The sequence below is a fragment of the Exophiala spinifera genome (genome assembly GCF_000836115.1).
Source record: "Exophiala spinifera strain CBS 89968 unplaced genomic scaffold supercont1.5, whole genome shotgun sequence".
Classification (NCBI taxonomy): domain Eukaryota; kingdom Fungi; phylum Ascomycota; class Eurotiomycetes; order Chaetothyriales; family Herpotrichiellaceae; genus Exophiala; species Exophiala spinifera.
Genome location: NW_015622517.1, coordinates 2,568,268 through 2,579,952, shown reverse-complemented (window position 1 = coordinate 2,579,952; position 11,685 = coordinate 2,568,268). Strand labels below are relative to the sequence as shown.

At 51.1% G+C, this 11,685-nt stretch overlaps 3 protein-coding genes across 3 annotated transcripts; 1 reads left to right on the top strand and 2 right to left on the bottom strand.

Moving 5' to 3' along the window:
* Window positions 1–4,807: 4,807 nt before the first annotated feature.
* PV08_07499 (uncharacterized protein) lies at window positions 4,808–5,491 on the bottom strand (the record flags this gene model as incomplete). Its single annotated transcript, XM_016381829.1, has 1 exon — window positions 4,808–5,491. One exon carries the CDS (start codon window positions 5,489–5,491, stop codon window positions 4,808–4,810), a length of 684 nt encoding a protein of 227 aa, XP_016234931.1.
* Window positions 5,492–6,564: 1,073 nt separating this feature from the next.
* Window positions 6,565–7,229, bottom strand: PV08_07498 (uncharacterized protein; the record flags this gene model as incomplete). Its single annotated transcript, XM_016381828.1, has 2 exons — window positions 6,565–7,160; window positions 7,214–7,229. The coding sequence occupies 2 exons, from the start codon at window positions 7,227–7,229 to the stop codon at window positions 6,565–6,567; spliced, it is 612 nt and encodes a 203-aa protein (XP_016234930.1).
* Window positions 7,230–7,810: 581 nt separating this feature from the next.
* Window positions 7,811–11,484, top strand: PV08_07497 (uncharacterized protein; the record flags this gene model as incomplete). The annotated part of the gene is made up of 2 exons (XM_016381827.1): window positions 7,811–7,939; window positions 8,008–11,484. The coding sequence occupies 2 exons, from the start codon at window positions 7,811–7,813 to the stop codon at window positions 11,482–11,484; spliced, it is 3,606 nt and encodes a 1,201-aa protein (XP_016234929.1).
* Window positions 11,485–11,685: the final 201 nt, after the last annotated feature.

Here is an 11,685-nt window from a genome sequence, read left to right as displayed (position 1 = left end):
ACTGGTGTGGTGGTGGTGGTCCAGTCACCCCAAGCAGGTGTGGTGGTGGTTGTGGTGCTGGGCTTGACTGTTGTGGTGGTAGTCCAGTCGTTCCATTGCGAAGCCGATGTGGTGGTGGTTTGCTGAGTAGTTGGTTGAGTAGTTGTGGTGGTAGTCCAGTCATTCCACTGCGAAGCCGAGGTGGTGGTGGTGGCGGGCTGAGTAGTTGGCTGAGTGGTGGTAGTCGTGGTCCAATCATTCCATTGAGAAGTCGTCGGTTGCGTTGTGGTAGTGGTCGTTGGGACAGTCGTCGTGGGCACAGTCGTCGACGAACCCCAGTCACCCCAGGTTTGGCTACTAGCCTGGGACACTTGACCTCGAGGAAGGACAGCACCAAGGGCTGGCGCAATGGCCGAGAGAAGAACGAGGGACTTGCTTGCCATGTTGTGCGGCAATATAGCGAATGTGAATTCAACAAAAAGGAAAATAGAGGACTATTGTGGAAGAGCGAATGAGTAGTGTGGTCTTGATGAGAAGAGAGCCTGATCAGACCGGACGCGCTCTCACCTTATTATACCTCCGATCTGATCATGCTTGTATCGTCATCGGCATAGCATCTGGCTCAGCCGGCACATGAGGCATCGAAGTGGTTCATTCAGGCTGCATTGGGCTTACTGGAGAGTGTGGGACATACTCCGCCTGAGTGGACCATGACGCTAAAATTCGTACGAGTATCCCCCAGTCAAGATCGATCATCCGGCTTGACAAGGTTCAGTATAGCTTTGGAGGCCTGTAGGATCGTCCTGATCGGTGGAGGCTTTGTTGGCTGGGCTGGTGAGGCTAGGGTTTTGTCTCTTTTCCAGAAAAAGAAACCCTTGTCAGACGCCACCCACCACGATCAGCTCCGGGCACAGGCGAAGCTTTGCGCCTCCGGGGCCAGGCTGATTGTCCTGCTTTAGCTCGTCATTTGAATATTAAATCATATATTTAGAAAATCCCAGGCATCGACTTACTGAGAGCCTGAGAAGAGTGAGGTGGGTGAGGCGGAGAGCAAAGCAGGAAGTGTCGGATGCATCCTACGAGGATGACTGGGAGCTAGTCTCGAGTCAGCCGAGACAGAATTTACCTTCGACGGCTGGGTCCTTTACTGACCCTTCCTCCTTCGCCACAGAAGAGCCAACGTGGCGACCGATGGTAGTCGGCCACCGGAAAATTCGGGAGCAAGCAGAATTGTGAAAGGTGTATTCAGTCTTTCGCATCAAGACGAACAATTGGATCTGAACGAGCAATTCGATGGAGATGAATCCACCCCAGCCACAAGTTGTCTTACGTGCTTGTAGTTGACAGGCAGAGGCAGGCAAGGTTTGGGCACCGCCATGTATCTGCATACCTAGGCCCTAGGCAGTATCAGATGTGCAATTACCATCATGTAAGAAGAGACTGGAAATATCAGTCTTGCGGGGGCGAAGCTTGGTTTCTTTGGTGGTCAAGGTGGGCCTTAACGTGGCAATGCGGATCCTCTGAGCCTCGCAGAGACAGAGGCTCTACGAGTGTGGTGTGTCGTGTTGAGACATGCATGAGAGCTTAACAACCAGCACTGCAACGGTGAGCGAGTAGTCGTCATCCTGGAGGCAGGATCCAGGCACAAAGGTCAGAAAAAAGTTCTTGTCAGGTGGGGTTGACGGTGTGTGTCCAGCCTCCACACTGCGGCTTGCTTATGGGGGATGAACTTGTGGTGCTGACGGCATACTCCGCATGCCTTTTACAGTGATGAGGGTGGATGCGATGCTGAGTAGAGCGAAAGGATTGGGCTTGAGGACGAGGTGATTGGTGATGAAGCATCGTATTCAGAGGGCGATGTGTGCGGATCAGCATTGAGGAAAAGAAGGAAACGTTTTTGTGCACCGAGGATATGGTACAGAGTACGGGTATCCGTGTGGTGGACGCGCATGGTGTTTCTGCTTCGCCGCAGCAGTACAGTATATAGTTAGTGGCTTCTAAATTTAGCCTCACACGTCATGGCGTCTTTTGGCTGGGCAAGAGTACGAGTCCACGAGGGACCTCGTATGCACGGGCGCCGTACAAAGTCAACCCTTCAAACACATACACCTGGTGAACATTGGTACCCTACAAAGACATGCTCGTCCCGTCTCTTCACCCACAGAACCGAGAAATCTTACGAATGATATGTCTCTGCCATGAGGACATTATGCCGGCAAATTCGTGCGTCTCCTCCCTCTCCTCTCCACTGCCTGCCGTGACTGGGCTTACGCACGGCATTGGGCATGTCCACACACCATCATCCTGCATCGTCACCCGCTGTTACGACTCCCGCGTTTCGGAAGGGTCTTCTGATCCGAGGTCATCAACCTATCAACGCAGCACACATAAGGGCATGGTTCCGCGGAGCAGCGGAAAGACCAACCGAATCATCGTGTTTCTGCCTCGTTGATCGGTGAACTACATCCTTGAGTACATCGTGAGCCGCCCTTGTGATGCCCTGCCTGCCCTAATCTCCAAGGAACGAAAGCAGCTTTTTCACGCACTCATGCGCGGTTGACATGCACTCCACAGCAACGTCGGTCCGAGAGAGTCGCTAATCGAGCCATTTCGTTGTTGATTTGTTCACTGTATGGTGGGAGGGGGGAGGGGGAAAGTGGCTCCTCATTTACTTGAGGCATGTCTCACCTCTCCTGCACAAAGATCAAGTATGAGGTAGTGTACAGCCATTCTCGAACCCGGCTTCCCTTTTTTTCAACTCTCTGCATGTTTCTCCAAGAATCGATGTGGAGAGCACACCTTGAACTTCCCAGCTACTCGTGGTCAGCATTGCAAGCGAGGAGAAAGTGATCATTGTCGGCGATCTTCCCGATGAAGACGCCTATACTGAGGATAAAGAGCATATCTCCAGGCGTCGCGATCTAGATGATGCTACCTACAAACGAAGCTATTCCCGCTCAGAATTGCCTTGCTATTCCGAACCCGATAAAATCGTGCCCAGGGAATGGATAATGAGAAGCTAACTAACACTCCAGTACCAGCATCAAACTTCTACTCCAGAGTCATGCATTTTACCTCGTCCATCTTCCTGTTATGTTTTCATGCCCGTGAGGAAAGGGGACTCTCGCCACTCACCAGTATGTTCGCTGCTCGTTCCACTGCATCACACGGAATTCATCATGGGCCATATTTTCTGCCCTCTTGTAACCTCGCCGTTCAGGATGTCAGGCACCCTCTTCAAGCTTGGAGTGGAGGAGCAATCCCTGCCTTGATTCTTACACGTGACCTCAATTCCCCTCCCATCGATGCGAAATGCGCCCTCATTTTGAAATGGCCTTTACTACCTATCACTATGAGTGGACTGCGGCAATCACGACCCAGGCACCTTTCTGCAGGATTTCCAAGCGATGTATCCTTATGAACCAGGGAGCATCTTCTGGTTGAAACCGAAATACGGCTTTGCTGACGATGTTGAGGCTGTAGCGGAGCTACCAGCCGGCTGTTACGATCACCCTGCCGTTTTGCTCTGGACGGAAGAGGTTGGAGCAAAGGCAACCATTTTCCTTGTTAGTGCATATGGTTTCTCTTGACCGGGTTGCGGCTAAACGCTCATAGATAACATCTTTTAACGGGGTTCCACTTCACGTTCGACATGCGACGAACAGAACCGTGCGAATGCAGCATTTACCTATCTCTCCAAGTCCACCACATCCCGATTCTGGAGCCTTGCTTAAAATGGAGGGTGAACCCCTACACAAGGATAGCTACGTTAAGGTAGAGCAAGTGAGAGTCTGTAGCCTTCGGGCTCTTCGTCCCCACGGGACCCGCAAAATGACGGCTCACTCCTACAACCTTCTGATGACCTATGCACCAGCGAAGCCTCCAAGCGCGGATATCAGTGTTGCCCAAAGACAGCCACGCAGAGGCCCACGGTACATTGAGCCACCAGGGCTTCCATGGGTTGTAAATATACATCCATCAGTTCAGCGTGACTCCTTACTAGGTGCGCACGACTACTCTCACAACCGCGTCAACGTCGAGAATACGAGCCTGATGCCCCCTCAACCCCTTCGCCAATATAATATGATGACAGAGCACGGAAGGCCCCTACTACAGAGCCCCCTACAACCCCCTCAGCGGACCTTTATCGTTCCTGCTCGAAGCGGATCTAGTTATAACACATTCGCATCGCAGGATCGAATGTCACATTTTCCCACATCACCATCTAGGCGTCCAACATCTCCTACTTCAGAAGACAGACCCCCACACCTCGGAATCTGCGCTGCAGTTGTATTTCTCGGCGTATTTCTCGGCGTGGTCGGCGCAGCCATGTACGGACTTTTTGCTTTGGGGAAAGCTCTCATTAACATCATATCACAATGGATTCACCATTGGTTTTCAGGGAAGGCTGGGGCGTTGAGGCTCTGGCAACTTGCATAAATAGTCTTCTAATATTGTATTAGATTGCGAAGAGAAGCTAGAAGAACTTATGCGAGCTACCTACATAGTCATATCGCCATGCTTGGATGCTTATCCGCTGTCAGTCAATTGCGTAAAGCATACCTGGAGCGACAGCAGGCTTCCGAAATGGAAAGTGCCCACACATAAGAAACCGCAATTGGAGCAAGAGAAGGTTGCTTGAATATTACGAAGGAATGTGTTCTGGCCCTGGCAGCTCGTCAGTTCAACAGTAATTTACTTTATCAATGTCCGAAATGATTAACTAAAAAAGCCTTGGAACCGACAAAGGGGTCCAAAACTGATTCTCTTAAAGCTCGCGGGTCAGCTTTATCAACAAGATGGATTTTCGTAGAAGTTCCGGTTTGCCTCAGTCGCGGCTAAACCAAGCGTCTTCAATATTCCTATCAAAAATTGAGTTGTAGTTCTCCTGTAACATCTCACGATCACTGTCGCTATCACCGCAGTCACCAAGATAGTCGTATCTGTCCGGTTCTTCCAAGCGCCTAGCTCTTCGGGATTCTCGATCTGCGATCAGTGAGACGCACGTCGTATCCCCTGCGCCAAGGCACTTGCCTGTCTCTATTTCTCCTGGTGTTCTCTTGTTAATGATGGCTGCTTGAGGAACACGATGGAGACACAGATAAGCTCCTTGGATGTGCTGTTGGGCCCCATCCGGAATGACCAATTTTAGCATCTGCACCAAGCTGCTCAATTTGAAGATGGGAGTGGTCTCCTTTAGTTCGATAGCATTAATCACGTAAAGTGCCCAACTGCCATCCGGCCCACGGTTTCCGCGCCAGGGTTCCTTCCGACCCCAATTTTCAGCGTGCTCTTGATCGGAGAAGAGAGAAATAAAGGGAACCGGGTCTCGGCAAGACCATTTGAACTGACTTTCGAGAGCTTGCTTGAAATCGTGCAGATCGTCTGCCCCAAAAGTTCTTTCGGTGTCGGTAGCCTTGAAACCTTTTTCGGAAGTAAACGTCGTTTGAGATCCAGGATAGTCAATCCGGTAAAGCTCGTGAGGTATGTTTAGACAGGCGTAGCGTTCCATGTCGACTTGTCGACCACCACAAGTCGACGGATACTGCTGTCAAGTTCCCGTCAAGCCTGAGATTCAACCTGGCGAGGGAGCAAACCCAGGTAATGCCCTGAGACCACCCCGCACAACAGCACTACGTTGGCAAAAAAGGTTAGGCCTCGCCGATAACGCAACCTGCACTACAGCCCAGAGCGGTAGATGAAGAACTTTAAGCTTGATGTGACATACAGGGATCCTCCGTGCAATCGCCAGTGTTACCAAGACGTCGAAATCCACCATGAACGCACAAAGATAGACTACTAGCCCTCCCAATTACATAGCGACCAAGATCTGTGGGGACCAGTTTGTATACTGCGCAACAGTGCTGTGTCGAGAATATGGCATTCCGAAGGATGTTGGCTCTGTACCGCGTTCCCGCAGATCAGGGGCCTTTGCGTTGAGTTTTCGTTCAAACGGAGACCTACTTCCGACGAACGTCAAATTTTCATGTTGTGGGAACTTGACACTCCCATGCTTGCAGCTCTACTTCGTCACGGCTGATGTAGCACTGGCTATTTTCAGCTTCGAATGACAAGGTTTGACCAAGAAGACGATTTAGTCAAGATTTGCTGAGGGAGAGCTTTGATGATGACAAGCAAGATGAGCAATCGCAAGAGGGGATTTTTTTTGGAGGACGACCTAATAGTGTCTGATACTGACAGCCTCTCTGTATTCTTGTTAGCCGAGGGATCCTTCGAAATCTGGGACTAGGCCGGAAGGTGTGTAAGAGCAAAGAGAGTCGTCAACTGTCTTGCGAGGGTGTCGCACTTTTGATTCATCGCGAGTGATCTGGCTATGCCGCGTCTCTAGAGGAGGCGAGGAATCTGGAATGCAACCACACCGATGCCCATTCGATCCAGCACCTGCATATGGGTACTCGAATTCGTACGACTGAGCTTCGGGGGAGCTCCCATCACACCATCTTCTGTTGCTGGCCTAGTACGTCACGTTTTTCGTAGACCTGTCGATTGATTGAGCCAATGGCGAAGGAATACGAGTCGGTGGTGTTGCACCCATGGTTCTCAAGTCGGCTGTGATGTCTTTCGTCACCCATACAGCCCATCCCATTCTTCTTCATCATCCTCGGGAGCAGCATTTTTCTTGATATCATCCAGCAGTTTCTGCTTCCGATCCCTTTCCCGCTGCGCTAGGTCTGCTCTATCCAAGGGACATGTCCCGTTAAGCAAAAGCCAAGGTCTGACGCATTCGAGGTCAAAGATATGAGTGGGATGGCACGGTAGCCTCACTAGTAGTGGATGCGGATCTTCAGTGAAAGGATTTCCACAGATAGGACAGTCTGCGTCCTTCTTGACTTTCTTGATATTGACACGCTCTAAAGCCGCAATGTACTCTTCGTCCACGCCTTTCACCTCTCTAGGAGGATGTTCTGCCGAGCCCATCAATGAGTCTATGAGGTTGCTGAGCAGGTCCGAGTCGGCATTATCATTGTCTCTTTGCATTACTTGGAAGGCTTCTGCGAGGGAGCGATAAAGCGCAGAAACATCTGCTGGCACAGGAACCGCATCGGGCCTGTGACGGCTGTCCGGCTGGCTGATCTCAGAAAGATGGCTTAGGAATGAGGACATATCTGGTCTGCGAGGCTGGGTTTGCTCTTGTCGGGGGGCGTCCGTAGCATGTTCAGCTATTCAAAGTTAGCCCACTACTCAATATTGATGATGGAACATTCATTCTCACTTTCGTAGCTCGCCATTGTGTTGTGTTGTGAAAGGAAATACCGTTTCGCGAGACACAGGTCGGATTACACGCACAGGTTTTGCACCTGTCCAGGACTTGTGAGAGGCGTCGGGAGAGAGGAACACAATGGTAAAATGCGATTCAGGTAAATGGAAATCCAGGCACAGCTGGATGGCGTGGCACACAATTGGATCAGGCTCGTGTTGTCACTACGTCTGGGTGGGAAAGTTCCGGAGGCCAGCAGGGAAGATGCTTCAGACGTTAGCAGGGAATACAACATCAGCTCATGCATACAACATTTTACGGCTCACAGCAAACGGTCGACGTGATGAAGAAGGACAATCATCAGTCTTGTCGCAGGTAGAAACTGGAGGAAGTGCAGCGCGGCCAATAGATGGCGGGGCTGAATCAATAGCAGAAGCCACAACCTCAGCTACTATTGACATCAATCTCAACGTCGTTCTCAACCACAGATAAACTTAAGTAATCTCTAGACACGACCGTTTGTCGTTGGATTTTCTATCAATAGCCTCCTCACAATGCTCCGCCCTCCAGATCCATGAGAAAGAACACAGCGTCCAGACCACTCACGCGCCCATGGAGGCTGACTGGGATGAAATCACTCGCATCGCGGTGCCGTCGTCGGGACTGCATGCAATTCCTACCCCTGCCAGTGCAGTCGCTTTTGACGACCTCCAAGAATTAGTATGGGTGGGCAATGATCAGGTATGTAGCCCTGTGTTCTGATGCGTGATGATTTGCTGGAGATGTCCACTCATGCTGCCTCTCGTTAGGGACGGGTAACATCATTCTATGGCCGGGACCTCCAAAGATATGTATCGGTCAAAGCTCATTTGGGCGAAGGCCCAGTCAAACAACTATTAGTACACGAAAAGGGTATCTTATCTTTATCAGCCTCAAGTGTGCACTTCATAACCCGAAGAGGCTTGACACAATGGCACATCTCACATCGGCAGATGACCAATTTACGATGTATGACTTTAACTGCCACAAACAACCATATACTGGTCGCTGGATCCCAAAGTACCTTTTTCATCATCGATGTCGAGAAAGGACAAATTGTCTCCGAACATCCCTCCGAAGCCAAATACACCCTGATGAAGAAATGCCGACACGTGTGCGCTGCCACTGACGACGGTAACGTGCACATCCTCAGCCTGTCAGACTATTCGGTCATCAAGAAATGGAAAGCCCATTCGACTGCCATCAATGATATGGATGCTCGTAACGATTTTTTGGTCACATGTGGCTTCTCGGTTCGTCAATTGGGTGTGCCCATTGTCGACCCCCTGGCCAATGTCTATGATCTGAAGATGTTGACCTCCCTTCCACCAATTCCATTCCATGCAGGCGCCGCATACGTGCGTTTGCATCCGAAACTACAAACGACTGGTTTCGTCGCGTCGCAAACAGGCCAAATGCAGGTGGTGGATCTGATGAACCCAGTCAACGTTATGCTCAAACAAGCGAACGTCCAATTCATGCTTGGGATGGAAATTGCCTCTTCTGGCGATGCTGTTGTGATCACCGACACCAACGGTCTGTTATATCTCTGGGGTTCTCCATCTAAAGTCAGGTTCAACAACATAAGCCAGAAGACTGAGTTCGCCGACCCAGTTCCTCAACAAACTCCCCATGTTGATTGGGGTGACTCACCACTGAATGCTGTCGGTATGCCGTACTATACCGAGCCCCTACTTTCTGCTTGGCCTAGCCATCTGGTATTCGAGGTTGGATCCCCTCCGGCGCCGGTAGAGCCTTCACTTCTTTTTCACCTGCAACCCGCCGAAATGGGACACTATGCCCCAAACATCAACCCCCGTAAATTGCTGCGTCATCAAGTCGCAGACACCAGAGCGAGTCATGCACCTGCCACCATTGCAGTTCCAAAATTCTTGAGCGAGAAAGCCAAGGAAGGTAGCTCGGATGGCCCGGGTAGCAAACTGTCTGATGCTGCCGAAGCTTTGGCAGGAGTGTCGCTAAGCGGGCGAGCTCAAACTGACGAGGAACGTATGCTAAAATATAGCAACGTCGAGATCAAATACAGTAGATTTGGTGTCGACGATTTCGACTTTCGATTCTACAACAAGACTCCCTACTCTGGCTTGGAAACACATATCTCCAATTCTTTTATCAACTCACTCCTACAACTATATCGCTTCATCCCCCTAGTCCGCAACGTTGCTATACAGCATGCAGCCACCTCATGTGTCGCCGGTAATTGTCTCCTCTGTGAGCTTGGCTTCCTATTTGATATGCTGGAAAAGGCCAAAGGCCAGAATTGCCAGGCGACAAATTTGCTCCGGGCTTTTGGAGCTTCTAGAGAGGCGGCAAATCTCAGCCTTTTTGAACATCTCGCTCTGGCCAATGGAAACAGCTTGTCCACTACGATCCAAGCCGTCAATCGATTCTTTCTCAAGCAAGTCGCCCACGACTATATGACTATGGCAGGGAGTAGTACAGGCATCGACGATATTCTTGCAAGTAACGCCTTCGAAGTCATTCGTTGCATGTTTTGCAACAATGAGACTACCAAACCTGCAAGCACGTACGTTCAAGACCTGACGTATCCTCAAATTGACCCAAAGCACCCGATGAGGTATCTCAGATTTTCTTCGCTCCTTAAGACCACGATCGAACGAGAGGCCAAGAACCGCGGCTGGTGCAGCAGATGTCGGAGATATCAACAATTGGCTATAAGAAAGACAGTCCGTCAGCTACCATCAGCGCTCATAATCAATACGGCTCTTGGTAACAATGGCGCAGTCCGTACGCTTTGGGAAACACCGGGCTGGCTACCATCGGAAATCGGTATCATAGTCCAAGACAGAGTCGTTTATGTTTTTGAAGGGTCAGATCTCGCACTACACATACGCAACAAGTCGCCGAATTTGGTGGTGTATGAGCTGGTCGGCTTCGTGGCCGAGATCGACTCTAGTGAAAGATCTGTACCGCATCTCGTCAGCATGGTCAATGTCGAGGTGTCCAACCCAACACTAGACACATCCCACAACCACAAAGTATTCCCCAATTGGCATCTCTTCAACGACTTTTTGGTGACGCCGGTCGACCCTAGAGAGGCGCTGCACTTCAATCAGAACTGGAAGATGCCAAGCGTGATCGCTTACCAGGTCAAGAGTGCACATGGCAAGATCGATCAGACGTGGAAAGACAACCTCGACACAACTCTACTCTACCAGCATTACAGCATCAATGGCCGATATCCCAAAGAAGAATGCAAGATCTTGACGCCCGAAGAACATCCCCAGGCAGGAACTCCCATCGCACTGGACACGGAGTTTGTCGAGTTGGAACAAGCCGAGATCAACGTCAAGGCGGACGGCACGCAGGAGACGATCCGACCAGCTAAATCGGGGCTCGCGCGCGTGAGTGTTTTGCGCGGCCAGGGCGAGGAAGAAGGCGTCCCGTTCATTGACGACTATATAACTATTTACGAGCCGATCGTGGATTATAAGACACAATATTCTGGTATTCGACCAGGCGATCTCGATCCGCAGGTATCCCAACACAACCTCGTCCCGCTCAAGGTGGCGTACAAGAAGCTTTGGATCCTGCTCAACCTTGGCTGCGTGTTTGTCGGGCACGGGCTGGCGTCGGATTTCCGCAAGGCAAACATACACGTGCCCAAATCGCAGACGGTCGACACGCAATACTTGTACCTTGCGCCGGGCAAGAACCGGCGCTTTTCCCTGCGGTACCTGGCATGGGCAGTGTTTAGAGAGTACATTCAAGAGGACGTCGTGGACGACACCCACGCCGACGGCCACGACAGTATCGAAGACGCCCGGATGGCCTTGCGACTGTGGCGCAAGTTCCAGGAATACGAGGACGCGGGGATTGTGGAGCAAATGATTGACGACATCTACCGCAGGGGCACGAAGTATGGATGGAAGCCACCGCCGCGAAGTATCGGAGGGACTTTTTTGTTTCCTGACGCCAATGGGAATGGGAATGGTAATGGAAACGGGACAGGGGCAGCGAATAGCGCGGTGCCCAGTGGGAGAAATACTCCTGACCTCATGTCCTTTTCGTCACCTACTTCACCGCCCTCGGTCAAAACCGGCGGATCTGGAGGTGGAAGTGGTTCTGGAAGTGGCGGAGGAGGGGGTGGAGGAGCAGGAGCAGGAGCACCCGGCGCAGCGGGGGGAGGACCTTTAAAGATGTCAGTGGCGGGAATATCGTCGTTTGTGCCAGGGAATGGGATCACAAGAGAGAGTCCACTGCGTTGACGGGTGACGGGTGACGGGTCATCACGTTGTCTTGCTGAGTATTCACAAAGTCAATGGCACATACCTACCTATGTATCTACCCACCTGCTCCGTACTTGCACGGTACAGAAGGTATCCTGCCTATTCTAGATATCTACCTCCCTACCCACGTATTTACCTAGCCACAGTACGTACAGTACCTTCTTACTATACTCCAGTGAG